Raw genomic sequence first — 15,024 nt, forward strand, 5'->3', positions numbered from 1 at the left:
ACCACAATAACATGTTCTTATGATTATCTCCTACTAATTAATCCCCAGATGACTATCCACATTCTTAACATTTATTCGTAGAATAAACTCTTCGTCAATGTAAAGGATGTTTTCTTTATTGTGTTGAACAAAGAAAAGAGGAGAAGTAGATGAGAAGTACCATATTGTATTTATATTTTGAAGTTAGTATAGTGAAAAAGATAGTTGAGACAAGAAAAAGTATTTTAAGTCTCCAGCTTATTCACTATACAAAATAGAGTAATTATATGTTGAAGAAAAGTATTCTTTTGGTGGAGCTTTGCAATTTTCAACTAATTCAAAGTTATTATTGAGTTATACGACATTGTTGGACTATTGTATCACAAAGAGGATAAATCAAGAGCTATATTGCTGAATCGATATAAATTATACCATAGTAAACTTGAATCTCCATTAATAATTACTTAAAAGATATAAACAATAAACAAAAATTTATGCAATCAAAATAGTGAGGAAGATAAACAATTATAAAATTATTAATTCTTAGTAGAAACAATCAAGAATGGTGAACAGCGACAATAATGCAATCACAAAGGGTAATACTTAAGTGGCAATAAGTATGATTTATTGTAGTATATAAATCGCATATAACCAATGCGATTTATAGCATGAGACAACTATCATTCGTCATACAACTTATCAATAGCATTAGAGTCATAACCATTGTTTACCCCTTGTTTATTTTGTAAGTATTAGATATATATAATAAATACGCTTATCCGAGTTGACCCATATGAATAACCTGATTCAAAAGATTTCTTGTCTGAATTTACGATCAAACTAAATAAATTTGACTGTTGAAATTAAATTATGTCACATAAATTGACATTCAGATAGAAGTATATATACACTCACTATCCAACAGTACCCACTTATCATATCACCTATAGTAATAAATGTATATATATTAGGAAACTTAACCTTAAAACTGAATATTCATCCATTCTCAACACTTCAATTTCCTCTCATTATTTTGAAAGATGGGACATTTTTGGAAACTTCTATTTTGATCCACTTCCTCTAATACCAACTCAACTACTCTCTTCGTCTTATATTAATTGATTATTTTTCATTTTATACAGTACATAAGAAATAAAAAATAAGAAGATAATTTTACCAACAATTCATGCTTTAAAAAACTTCTAGGAAATTTTACAAACAAATATGAACAATTTCAAAAAGAATTAATTGCAAAGGTGATATAAACAAATTAATCAATCCTTTCTTGATTTATTAAGATGGACAACTAATATGTGATAACTATTTTTAGTATAATGATCAACTAATATGGAACAGGAGGGAGTACATGGTAACAAACACAAGCAATTACCACAAAATTTGCTAGTATTACAAGATCAAAAATTGATAGACTCGCTTGCTCATATGTCTGTTTTGTTCTAGCTAGCCATGTACTCTAGCACAATTTTTTTTGAAACAAACAAGCATCTCTTTGCGTAAGATTTGTTTCCAACTAAATCTTTTTGTCGTTGAGGTCAATCGTTAACTGTAGGAAAAGATAGTAGTGAACCAGAACTTCCTGTAGTTGCATGAGGGGGACGATGAGAACATTCTAGCAGATAGTATGTAATACTCTTATCAAAACGAGCACTAATTGTCCAAGCTCTCATCGTCACCGTCCATTCCTAGTGCAGTGATTCCCAAATCAAACAAAGTACGTATATGTAAAGCATAAACAAGAATAAACATTACCAGACAAGCTTTAGTTAAAAGACACAAGAATCTGATCTACAACCTATGTTGCTTGAACTCTTCAAAAATGTTGATGGGTGTGTCTGATCCTCCAAAAGCACACTACTTTTGGTGAATTCGACACGGGTGGGGGAGAATTTTTTGGAGAGTTCGAGTAACATAAACTACAACTAGTTCACAACTATGTATGTTAGAGCAACTTTGTCACAACAATGGACATGAATAAATGCTTCAGCCAAAGATAAAATGTGAGCATAAGCCACAATACACCAAGATGATGTGACTGGTACAAATTTGCGCGCGACTTCTACTTCAAATGATGAAAACATCATTCATGATACGCCTAGTAATCTTTTCAGCTTCAAATACTCTTTTGTTTTTGCAACTTTAACCAATTATTGTCAAACGCCTACGTACATCACAAGACATGCAAATTCTTTTACCTCCTGGTGTTAATGTAAACCTATGGGGACTGTTAATTCTGACTTAAATATGTGCATTGCGTCCTCACCCAAAGGATGGTGTTCATTCATATATTACACTAATGAAACAGTGGGAAGGAGGGGACAGGATGAGCGAAGGAGAACGCGCATCCATCAAGAACTTTACCAGTATTATCATCCAAGCTACTGTCTCTAATTCCAAGACCATCAAAATCTTCCATATCATCTTCCTCTTCAAGATCTTCATAGCCTTCAGCATATTCCACTTCTAGTTCCTACTCATTTCAGTCATTAACACAAGAATGAATAAACCTACTCGTCTCACTGTATCAGCCAAAGTTAACCAATATCCTTAGGTTTTGTCAGAGGAGGGGATAGAAACCAACAGAGAGAGGAAAGCAAAACTATGATGACAGAGAATATTTAAGAGAAAATATCACAAGGCTTTTGATCAAGACCTCCTCATCTTCTTCTTCGCTAGTCACCCGCAGTGCTTCCCTATCAAGAATCTCTTCATATTTTTCCTTAGGATAATTGTATATATCACCATACACTCCTTTCGAAAAGCGTTCTAGCAGTTCCTTCTCAATACTCTACAGAATACAATGGCATGAATTGTAAGGGAAATAGCCAGATGATCTACCAAATAGGAAGAAGACAACAAAGCTACCATGAACAAAAAGGAAAACAATACAAGTAGAAACTCACTTTATCAAGAAGAGCCGCTTTTTCAGCCTTTTCCTGTCGACGAGATTCTCTTTTTGTTTCTTTCCTTGGTGTGGTCATTATCTTCTCCCTGGACACACAACAAATTAAAATATATACTAGCTAGTGCAGGAAAATGTGCTCAGTCAAACATCCATAAGCAAAGATCCATTTCCTAAGAGGAAGGTACAAAAAATGGAGGTAAACAAGTCACCTTCCCGAAAAAGTTGGGAGGATAATTTATAACTGTTCTTCAGCTCAAAACACAACTAGTATAATTACAGTTTTTGGGGCAAAAGCAAGCCTTTTTTGCAGTACCAATTTGAATTAGGAAAAAATGGAATGTTCTCAAATGATGGAGAGGAGTCTCTGCATATAGAAATAACTATGCAATTCCAAGAAACTTATCAGAGCAGATTCTTTCACCAATGATTAGCTCCATATGCCAGGGACTAATTAGAACCTAGTTCATGTTAGTAAACTGTATTGTAAATATTAAAACCAGTAACAACAAGTAAAGGTAATAAAATACAGAATCTGGAAAAGTTAATGCAGAAACAGAATCGAGCCCACTGAATGCACAGTGTGTCCTTAAGGAAATTATTCCCCTCAAAGTACCCGAGGTTTTGGAATTTTTCCTCCCAGGATAGAACGATTTACTCACCAAAGTAGAGGTACTGCAAATCTTTGATGCCAGCGAACCACTTGAAGGATGTATATCACACGATTTTAGGAAGTGCAGAAAGAAGAAGAAGAAGATGGTATGTTCAGAATTTTCGTATGGAACATTCTGAAGATTTACAGATATATATAGACTGTTTATACCTTTTCAGAAAAGGCACCTGTTGGGAAAAGGTTTGCCTGTTGAGAAGGTTTGCAACTTTTCGGACAAGGTTGCAACCATTCAAAAATCGGTTGGAAAAAATGGAGGGAAATTTTAAATTAATCCGGGAAGAAACGGGTCGCGGGTCGCGGGTCGCGGGTCAGGATTTTTTCCACTTAATTAATTAATTAAATAAATAATATTAATTAATTAAAAATTTAAAGAAAATTTGGTCCAAAAAGATTATCAATCAATCATATCAATTGACCAAATCCAAATCCAAATCCAAATCCAAATCCAAATCCAAATCCAAATCCAAATCCGAAGCCGTAGCCGAAGCCGAGCCGAGCCGAGCGAGCGACGACGACGACGGCGCGAGGGGAGACCCTCTTCTTGACCCTTTAGCAACATGAAGGAGTGCTTCTATTTTTAAATAGGAGACTTTTCATTTCCACCACCTATGTGGGACCAAAGCTTATTTAATAAAATAAGAGAGAATATATCATTTCCTCTCCACTTCTTTTTCCCTCAATTTCCCATTCAACCTATCAATTAAACCCAACAATCCCCCACATGAATGGGGAATGTCTACAAGATAAAGGAATGCACGGATAAGTGTGTGATATACAAGCGAAAATTAATTGCATCTGGATAAGTAGGTTTCCCTTTGAACTTTCCATAGTGAACTTATATAGGATATACTCGATCAATCGGTAGATGCGATATCTTTGAACCGTCGAACTTTGTTGTATAACTAGACAACATAAGTCACACAATCAATCATCAACCATCTATGGTTCTCACGGTTGTGTTCGTTTCAGCCATGAACACCGCCTGGTTTCGTGAATGCATAGAGAATGGGCCTTTACTGTCATTCCCCTTGAAGCGGCTTATACTTCACATTCACATAGGTGATTTCTAAACGTGTAGTCCTATAGACACACTATCTAGTTATTTTCCGTCAGATTTAGATAATCATTAAAAAACCTTTAAAGCTTTATTAACTCATTAAAAGCCTTAAGGTTTTATCCTTTGTTTCTGAACATTGTCATCATCACGAGAATGGGTTGAGTTATTTGACAATGTTGAACCGTCAATCATAACTTTGTTTGATCTCTTTGAACCTAGTTCTTGGGATCTCCAGTCTACTAGGTAGAGTTACCGCCATGTTGACTTGTCCTTGGCCTTAACCCCATTCCCCTCGATGATCTTTCAACAGCCTCTCTAGATAAGCCTTTTGTTAGTGGATCCGATATATTATCTCTTGACTTTACGTAGTCAATAGTGATAACACCACTAGAGAGTAGTTGTCTAACAGTATTGTGTCGCCGTCGAATGTGACGCGATTTTCCATTATACATAACATTTCCTGCCCTCCCTATTGCCGCTTGGCTATCACAATGTATACATATGGGTGCCAAAGGTTTGGGCCAAAATGGAATATCTTCCAAAAAATTTCGAAGCCATTCAGCTTCTTCACCAGCCTTGTCTAAAGCTATAAATTCAGACTCCATTGTAGAGCGGGCGATGCATGTCTGTTTTGATGATTTCCAAGACACTGCTCCTCCACCAACGGTGAAAACATATCCACTTGTGGATTTAACTTCAGATGATCCGGTGATCCAGTTTGCATCACTATATCCCTCAATTACTGCGGGATATTTATTATAATGCAAAGCATAGTTTTGGGTGTGTTTCAAATACCCCAAGACTCGTTTCATTGCCATCCAATGAGTTTGATTAGGATTATTCGTGAATCGACTCAACTTGCTAATAGCACATGCTATATCTGGTCGTGTACAATTCATAATATACATCAAACTTCCCAAAACTCGTGCATAGTCCAATTGTGAGTCACTTTTACCTTCATTCTTTTGAAGTGCAAAACTTACATCAATTGGAGTTTTTGCAACATTGAAATTTAAATATTTAAACTTATCAAGTATATTTTCTATATAATGTGATTGTGATAATGCTAGACCTTGTGGAGTTTTATGGATCCTAATTCCTAAGATTAAATCAGCAACCCCTAAGTCTTTCATGTCAAATTTGCTAGCAAGCATACGCTTCGTAGCATTTATATTGGCAATGTCTTTACTCATTATCAACATGTCATCAACATATAAACAAACAATGACTTCATGATTTGGAGTATTTTTAATGTAAACACATTTGTCACACTCATTAATCTTAAATCCATTTGCCAACATTGTTTGGTCAAATTTTGCATGCCATTGTTTAGGTGCTTGTTTAAGTCCATAAAGTGACTTAACAAGTTTGCACACTTTCCTTTCTTTACCGGGAACTATGAAACCCTCAGGTTGTTCCATGTAAATTTCTTCCTCCAATTCTCCATTTAAGAAAGCCGTCTTAACATCCATTTGATGAATTTCAAGACCATATACAGCTGCAAGTGCCACTAACACCCGAATAGATGTTATTCTTGTTACCGGCGAGTATGTGTCAAAGTAATCAAGACCTTTTTTTTGTCTATAACCTTTGACCACAAGTCTTGCCTTATATTTATCAATAGTGCCATCAGCTTTCATTTTCCTTTTAAATATCCATTTTGATCCTAAAGGTTTATTTCCAGGAGGAAGATCAACCAATTCCCATGTATGGTTATTCAAAATTGATTGAATCTCACTATTGATTGCCTCTTTCCAAAATGCTGAATCAGAAGAAGACATTGCAGCTTTAAATGTTTGAGGCTCATTTTCAAGCAAGAATGTCACAAAATCTGGTCCAAAGGAAGTAGATATCTTTTGACGTTTGCTACGCCTTGGATCCTCTTCGGATGGTTTACTTTCCTTTTGAACTTCTCTTGGTCGTTTAGATCTTTCACTTGAGGATTCACTTTTAGTTTTATACGGATAAATATTTTCAAAAAATTCAGCATTGTCTGATTCAATTACCGTATTAACATTAATTTCAGGATTGTCCGATTTGTGAACCAAAAATCGACAAGCTTTGCTATTTGTAGCATAGCCAATAAAAACACAATCCACGGTCTTTGGTCCGATTTTTACCCTTTTGGGCAAAGGAACTTGGACCTTTGCTAAACACCCCCACACTTTGAAGTATTTCAAGTTGGGTTTTCTTTCTTTCCATAGTTCATATGGAATAGTTTGTGTTTTGCTGTGGGGTACTCTGTTGAGTATTCGATTAGCTGTAAGGATAGCTTCCCCCCACAAGTTCTGCGGTAAACCGGAACTTATCAATAAAGCATTCATCATTTCTTTTAATGTTCGGTTTTTCCTTTCCGCAACTCCATTTGATTGAGGTGTGTAGGGGGCAGTAGTTTGATGAATAATTCCATATTCTAAACATATCTTTTCAAAAGGAGATTCGTATTCTCCACCCCTATCACTTCTAATCATTTTTATCTTTTTATTCAATTGATTTTCTACTTCGTTCTTGTATTGCTTAAATGCATCAATTGCTTCATCCTTACTATTAAGCAAATATACATAACAATATCGAGTGCAATCGTCAATAAAAGTTATAAAATACTTCTTTCCACCACGAGTTGGTGTAGACTTCATATCACAAATGTCTGTGTGAATCAATTCTAAGGGACTAGAATTCCGTTCAATAGATTTATAAGGATGCTTAGCATACTTAAATTCAACACATACTTGACATTTTGATTTATTGCAATCAAAGTTAGGCAATATATTTAAATTAATCAGTTTTCGCAAGGTTTTATGATTGACATGTCCTAAACGTGAATGCCATAAATTATTTGACTCAAGTAAGTAAGAAGAAGCTTGAACTTTATTATCATCAACAACCATTACATTTAGTTTGAAAAGACCCTCAGTGAGGTAGCCTTTTCCTAGATACATTTCATTCTTACTGACAACTACTTTGTCTGAAACTAGAACACACTTGAATCCATTCTTGATAAGAAGGCCGGCAGACACCAAATTCTTTCGCATTTCTGGAATATGATACACTTTGTTCAGCGTCACCACCTTGCCAGATGTCATTTTCAGAAAAACTCTCCCATATCCTTCAATCTTTGCAGTTGCAGAATTTCCCATATAGATCGTCGCATCAGGTGCTGCAGGGGAATAAGTAGAGAATGCTTCTCGGACTGCACACACATGCGAAGTAGCTCCTGAATCAAGCCACCATTCTTTGGGATTACCTACTAGGTTGCATTCTGATAGCATTGCACACAGATCATCAATAGCTTCTTTATTTTCCACCATATTGGCTTGTCCCTTTCTCTTTCACCTTTTTCGGAAGACGACAATCTGGAGCTTTGTGTCCAACTTTCCCACAATTATAACAATTGCCCTTGAACTTTTTCTTGTTCTGCTCCTGATTCTTTCCAAAAGGTTGCTTCCTTTTCTTATTCTTTGGAGCAGCATCTTCAACGATGTTCGCTCCCATAATTGCTGAATTTCCACGCAACTTCTTTTCTGTTGTTTTGTTATCTTCCTCAATCTTGAGACGAATCACAAGATCTTCCAACTTCATTTCCTTACGCTTGTGCTTTAGATAATTTTTGAAATCTCTCCACGAAGGAGGTAATTTTTCTATCATCGCAGCCACTTGAAATGCTTCATTAACTATCATGCCTTCAGCAATAAGGTCATGAAAAATAAGTTGTAGTTCTTGAACTTGGGTTCCAACAGTTCTGCTATCTATCATTTTATAGTCTAGGAACTTAGCAACCACAAATTTTTTCAAGCATGCGTCTTCAGTCTTGTACTTCTTCTCAAGTGCATCCCATAATTCTTTAGAAGTTTTCACAGCACTATAGACATTGTACAAATCATCATCCAAAGCACTTAGGATGTAGCCCTTGCATAGAAAATCTGCCTGTGTCCATGCCTCAGTAATCATAAATTTTTCATTGGCCGGCATATCAACAGCGGGCACAGGAGGATCTTCGTTAGTGAACTTCTGCATACCAAGAGTGGTAAGCCAAAAGAACACCCTTTGCTGCCATCCTTTGAAGTTGGCTCCAGAAAATTTTCCTGGTTTTTCTGCCGGTGGCACAGAAGTGCGGCTTGTTGCAGCAACAGTCGCAGAAGTAGTAGCAGTATCACTTGTCATTTCTTTTCACTGTCAAAATAGACAAACTGTCTTAATATTTCAGAATATCAGACCTTTTACAAAAACAACGACGAAGTTTTTATACTCTTCAAATCGTTGTACAAGTATGAACTTTAATATTCCAATGAAGTTTTTATATTCTTCAAATCAGAATATTTATTTCATACGGAGTAGAAAACCACACAGGTTTTAGTCTCCAAAGACAGAATACAGTTTGGTTAGAAAATAATAATAATATAATTTCCTTAAGATTGTTAGTAAAATGTATTGTAAATATTAAAACCAGTAACAACAAGTAAAGGTAATAAAATACAGAATCTGGAAAAGTTAATGCAGAAACAGAATCGAGCCCACTGAATGCACAGTGTGTCCTTAAGGAAATTATTCCCCTCAAAGTACCCGAGGTTTTGGAATTTTTCCTCCCAGGATAGAACGATTTACTCATGAAAGTAGAGGTACTGCAAATCTTTGATGCCAGCGAACCACTTGAAGGATGTATATCACACGATTTTAAGAAGTGCAGAAAGAAGAAGAAGAAGATGGTATGTTCAGAATTTTCGTATGAAACATTCTGAAGATTTACAGATATATATAGACTGTTTATACCTTTTCAGAAAAGGCACCTGTTGGGAAAATGTTTGCCTGTTTGAGAAGGTTTGCAACTTTTCGGACAAGGTTGCAACCATTCAAAAATCGGTTGGAAAAAACGGAGGGAAATTTTAAATTAATCCGGGAAGAAACGGGTCGCGGGTCGCGGGTCGCGGGTCAGGATTTTTTCCACTTAATTAATTAATTAAATAAATAATATTAATTAATTAAAAATTTAAAGAAAATTTGGTCCAAAAAGATTATCAATCAATCATATCAATTGTCCAAATCCAATTGTCCGAAGCCGAAGCCGAAGCCGAAGCCGAAGCCGAAGCCGAAGCCGTAGCCGTAGCCGTAGCCGAAGCCGAGCCGAGCGAGCGACGACGACGACGGCGCGAGGGGAGACCCTCTTCTTGACCCTTTAGCAACATGAAGGAGTGCTTCTATTTTTAAATAGGAGACTTTTCATTTCCACCACCTATGTGGGACCAAAGCTTATTTAATAAAATAAGAGAGAACATATCATTTCCTCTCCACTTCTTTTTCCCTCAATTTCCCATTCAACCTATCAATTAAACCCAACAGTTCATTAACCATGGGTAAAAATTGTAGCTGAACTTTTCTAACAGGATAAGCTGGGATAATCGTGATTCAGCATACACTGGGGTATGTCCTTATCCAGTATCGCAGACCATTGGTATAGTTATCGAAGATGTAATAAATAAAGGCTCCTATGGACCAGCACATCCCCTTTCTCTACTAAATGAGCAAATATTAAAGGTTGAACTTACCACACCTAGATGTTGATCTCACTATCAAGTTTACATGAACCGCATCATAGCAGTCCTCCCAACCTTTGTTCATTAACAAGCCAGGAGATTACTTTTTTTCATATTTATTCTTCTGGAAGAAGGGTGAGAGAAGGTGAAACAGAATAAAGAGGCAGATTGATAGAACAAACGAAAATCTATCACTTTCAAGCATGAATCTTTAATCTCCTCTAGAGTAATGCTCAAGGCCGTATAAAAAGTAAATTTAAGACAATAAATCACCAAGCATATATATATATATATATATATATTTAAGTGTCAGAAGAAAGTTTTAACTGTAAACCAGATTTCTTAGAAGGGAGGTTGAACCTTGTTTTCAAAGCAAGCTTCCTCATTCTTATTCGCATCTGAGTCATTTTTGTTAGTCGTTGTTTTGCCTTGTGCACAAGAAACTTTGGCCAGTACATCTGTGGTAGCTGAGAGAGAGAGAGAGGAGGAGGGCGAAGGATGGAAGTTATTGCTTTGAAGGACAATAAGTATACAGTGGTAAGTAAAAAACAAGTTAATTTCATTACCAAATGTTTATCAATGATTTCAAGAGCCTTTTTGTAATGTCTTGGCAATTTAACTCTTTCCCAAAGTTTGTTTGGGTGAGCCCTTTCAATTGTTTTCTTGTACAAATAGAATACTCCTGGATAGTGCAAAACAAGATATCAGGTTAATAAGCAATGCACACCAACTAGAGTTCATCGGAGGAGCCAAAAGAAAATTTAGGTCCTCCGATAGAGTCACTCTACCAAAGTGCATGATTCGAAATTTTCAGTCCGTCCTAAGATTAACAGAGTACCGGTTTCCACTAAAAATATACAAACTAATTGAAAAAACTACAGAATCAGAAAGAAGCAGTCTTGGATAACCCTTTGATGAAACCAGACTAGATAATTTAGACAGCTTCCTATAAATATGAGAACACTCAAGACGACCACAATGGATTATACCATCAACAAAAAGTTCAAGTTAATCTCATGATTTATAACTCAAAAACCAGAAGAAAATGTTAAATCAATAAAATCCAAGTATATGGTAGTAGTTCCTGTTGCAGCCAAGTTATTCATCAATATAACAACCCAATGTAATCCCACAAAGTAGGGTCGAGGGAGGATAGAGTATAGTATACGTAGACCTTACCCTACCTTGGAGGTAGAGAGTCTGCTTCCGGTAGCAAGTTATTCATTAATGAGATTACATAAAACATTTTTCCTATTACAGCCAGGTGAACCTTCAACTCATACATCCTGTATCCCTATGATTCCAATGACGACTATTTTCTTATTTTTACTTGCCTTCTCTTACTCCTTGTTTTCCAAAACTCGAAAAACAGCTATCTTGTGTTGACACCCAATTTGACCATCCACAACGCAAATTAGCTATCGAGTTTCTTTGAATTTCAAATATATTTTTGAAATAATTATCTTTTATAAAAAACAAAGATATTTTAATGTTATTCTTAACTATTTTTTATATATATAAATTTTAGTATAATATAAATATTTCTATAAACTATATCTTTGATTATTCTTTATGTAGTTATTCAAAAATTATTTCAAAAAGATTTCATTTTTAACTAAATACAATGTTAGTTAGGTTAGTTTAATTATAGTCTGCATTTGTGAAAATTTTCCCACATCGAAAATTGCAAAAAAATTTAAAGTTTTTGGAGCCTATATAAAGACTCATATTCTTATTAAGAAGAGGGAAGAGGTGGGAGGTTTTTTAGCCACCCCAAAGTTAGAAATTTTCTTAACTTGACTATGAATTTTTGGACTCTTGTCCCTAGCCTAAAAGTTGTGAAAATTTCTAGCTTTCAATCTATATTTTTCTTCAAGGAAAATAGAAGATTGAAGTCAAAATTTAGGCTAAGAACAGTGTTTTTATAACGTTGAATCCACGAAGGTTCGAGTCTATTTTTTTTTTTTTTTTGTAGATTGGAGTTCCATCAAGCTCTTGGGAGGTGGTGAAGTTGTCTTTTGCTCATCGTCTTCAGTTTTGTTGTCCGAAAAGAGGTAAGATCTTTCTCAGCTTTATTTTATTTAATTATTTTGATGTTTTATATTTAGTTGATTCGTAGTCTTGTTTGTTTTAGTTAGCATGTATTAAGAATAATTAGATTAATGATAGAAATTTTTTATAGTTAGCATGTATTAAAATTAGTTAGCTATCATGTGTTAGGATTATTTCATGAAAGATCTTAATTTTGTTCATTATTTTTCCAAATAGTTTCCTTTGACAATATAGATTTTTGTGTTTTTTTAATTTCTTCTTTTAACATGATTTAGATAACAAAAAATATGTTTAAAGTTATTATTCAATTAGAATTTTCATGACCTAATTGATTTAATTCTTTCTTTAAAATTTGAGCTAGTATAACGTATATATTAAATCCGTATTCTTTAGTTACTTGAATATATTTCTTCTTTCCTTTCCTTTGTCCACATATATGCATGTTGTTAGTCACTTCTAGGATGCTCATTAATTTGATAACTTAAAATATCGTGATATGTTCCTTGGTTTAGCTTAAAATAAGTAAATGCTCTGTAATTTTATTTTGGTGCATGTGATATAAATTTGAGTCTATCTTTGGACCCATCATTGTATATCGTTGAGTTTTGAGTCTTCCATCATCTGTTTTAAATTGTTGGAAAGTTCATAAATAGAAATAAAGGTAATATTCATGATTTATATATTGATATTGGGCTATATACACGGAATACAAGTGAAAAACAGTGTTCTATACACTGATATATAGTATATATATAGTCTGATGTACAGTAATATACAACAGATATAGGGAACAAACAGGTGGTATAGTGTGTGTATATAGTTTGATATACAGAAATAAAATTATATACACTGTATACAATATATATATATATTATGATATACAATATGTATACAACTGCAATATATATAGTGAAATTGTGCTTAAGACGCAAAACGCAGATGACCCAACAGCTTAGTCCAGTCGTACAGAAACTAAGTGTCGGGCAATATTTTCATGTGTTATCTATTGTTTATTTATATTAATTCGGGTTATAATAATTTATTTACTTATGTTATTTATGCTTGTTTAGCCAGACCCCACGTTGTGGGATTTCACTAGGTTGTTGTTTTTGTATTATTTATGCTTGTTTAGATATTAATTTTAATTTGTTTTAACTTAATTAGATTCCCTTAAAGATAAATCAATTCATGTTAATTTACTCTTTAGATAATTTTCTACCTTTACTTAGGCATTTGGTAAACTTTACTTTTTTTAAATACATGCATATTATATTCAATTTTTAAGTTGGATCATTTTTTCGAAAAACAAATAATTTTAAAAACTTCGTTTCCTTTTAAATTAATATTTTCAAATGTTAGTCAAATAATTTTTTAAATCGTCGGATAACCGCGCGTTAGCGGCCACTTTGAATGCTTAACATCTTCTCAAAGTGGAAATAAGAACATCGTACCTTTTTCTCTGAATTTTTAAGACTTAAATCTGTTAGAGTCTTTTAAATTAAGTTTTCTTAATTTCTTTAAAAAATTAAGTGGCGACTCCTCTTTTCTAAAATTGATTTTTTCTTTACAAAGTTGAAATTAATTTTAAACCGTTTTTTACCGACGTAACACCTTGTTGTGTCGTTTATTATATGAAGAAAAGCTATAGCATCTTTACAAGAAAAAAATCTGCAAATCAAGTACCGTTAAAGTTGACAAGATTTTAGATAAATTAATGTAGCAAGTACTAGCAACTTGGTAGGTGAAAGTTTGGTTAACTTTGACATTTTAACACAATGTGATGTTATGGATGACATCAAGAGCAAGAATTTATTTCTATAAATAGGTAGCTCTTGATTCATTTGAAACACTCCTCTCTCTTTTCTTCTCATATTCTAAGGCATTTGCAAAATAATTAGAAGAGTAGAGAATTGATAGAAAAATTCTCTTAGATGTATTTGGGATCTCTCCCCTTTCTTTTTTAATATAAAGACAGTTGTTCTCTGGTGGACGTAAGATCATTCTGATCCGAACCACTTTAAATATTGTTGTTCTTCTTTGTTTTTTATATTTTCACGTTTCTGCTAACAAGTACCATCACGATCCTGAATGGTGGCATACCGGCTATTAGCCAGAGGACATGAGCTACGGTTGCAAATCCCAGTTACATTATATGGGTTTCGGCAAATTATTCCAGGCTCAATCCTGTGAATATTGCAACAAAGATATCAAATAAAGACCTCATATCGAAACAGATGGTACATGAAGTGAAACTCAAATAAGAAACAACTCACTTGGCCATGAAGCTGCAATGCTTGTGTCTGATAACTTGCCATATGACCTCATCGTGCTGCATCTTTTCTCACTTCTAAACCTTGTTAAAGACAATCGGTGCTTAATTTTTTAAGAGTAATACTCCCTCCATCACAACACTTCATTTTGATTATGACTTCATATATAGATTCTTCAAGTGTCTCAAAATAAAATTCACATACTTGAAAGAGTCATTGGTCAAAAACACACCTAAAATATCTCAATTTTTAAATTTCATACCAAAGCTATAAAGTGTATCAGTTTCCTACTTGAACTGTCATCTACTATTTATCAAAACACACCTCAACTATTTTGAGTTTCATACCTCAACTATCAAGTGTGCCAACCTGGTTCCAACCTAAACTATCACAACAATTTGTGGAAACACAACTCAATTCTGAGTTGTTTGTTTCCTTTTCATGCCTGTTATATATGTTTTGATGAATAGTTGATAATAATTTAGATAGAAAACTCGTACACAATTATGAAACTTTTGCATAAAATAAAATCATGCTGTTGGAAC

The 15,024-nt window shown here is 34.2% G+C and overlaps 1 protein-coding gene across 1 annotated transcript; it reads right to left on the minus strand.

Moving 5' to 3' along the window:
• Positions 1 to 2,290: 2,290 nt before the first annotated feature.
• LOC129903774 (uncharacterized) lies at positions 2,291 to 14,544 on the minus strand. Its single transcript, XM_055979304.1, has 7 exons — positions 14,483 to 14,544; positions 14,284 to 14,393; positions 10,724 to 10,839; positions 10,518 to 10,615; positions 2,901 to 2,988; positions 2,651 to 2,785; positions 2,291 to 2,467 (listed from the first exon to the last, which is right to left on the minus strand). Exons 1-7 carry the CDS (start codon positions 14,542 to 14,544, stop codon positions 2,291 to 2,293), a joined length of 786 nt encoding a protein of 261 aa, XP_055835279.1.
• Between the last annotated feature and the right edge of the window lie 480 nt (positions 14,545 to 15,024).

This window comes from Solanum dulcamara, chromosome 9, assembly GCF_947179165.1.
Source record: "Solanum dulcamara chromosome 9, daSolDulc1.2, whole genome shotgun sequence".
Lineage (NCBI taxonomy): Eukaryota > Viridiplantae > Streptophyta > Magnoliopsida > Solanales > Solanaceae > Solanum > Solanum dulcamara.

What these genes read in the sequence shown, in the direction of transcription:
- LOC129903774 (XM_055979304.1), bottom strand. Translation starts at nt 14,544, where the DNA reads ATGCAGCACGATGAGGTCATATGGCAAGTTATCAGACACAAGCATTGC. An exon ending in CATTGCAGCTTCATGGCCAA is followed by an intron (nt 14,394 to 14,482) that starts GTGAGTTGTTTC and finishes CAATATTCACAG; the next exon opens with GATTGAGCCTGGAATAATTT. An exon ending in AAGCTTGCTTTGAAAACAAG is followed by an intron (nt 2,989 to 10,517) that starts GTTCAACCTCCC and finishes TTGTGTGTCCAG; the next exon opens with GGAGAAGATAATGACCACAC.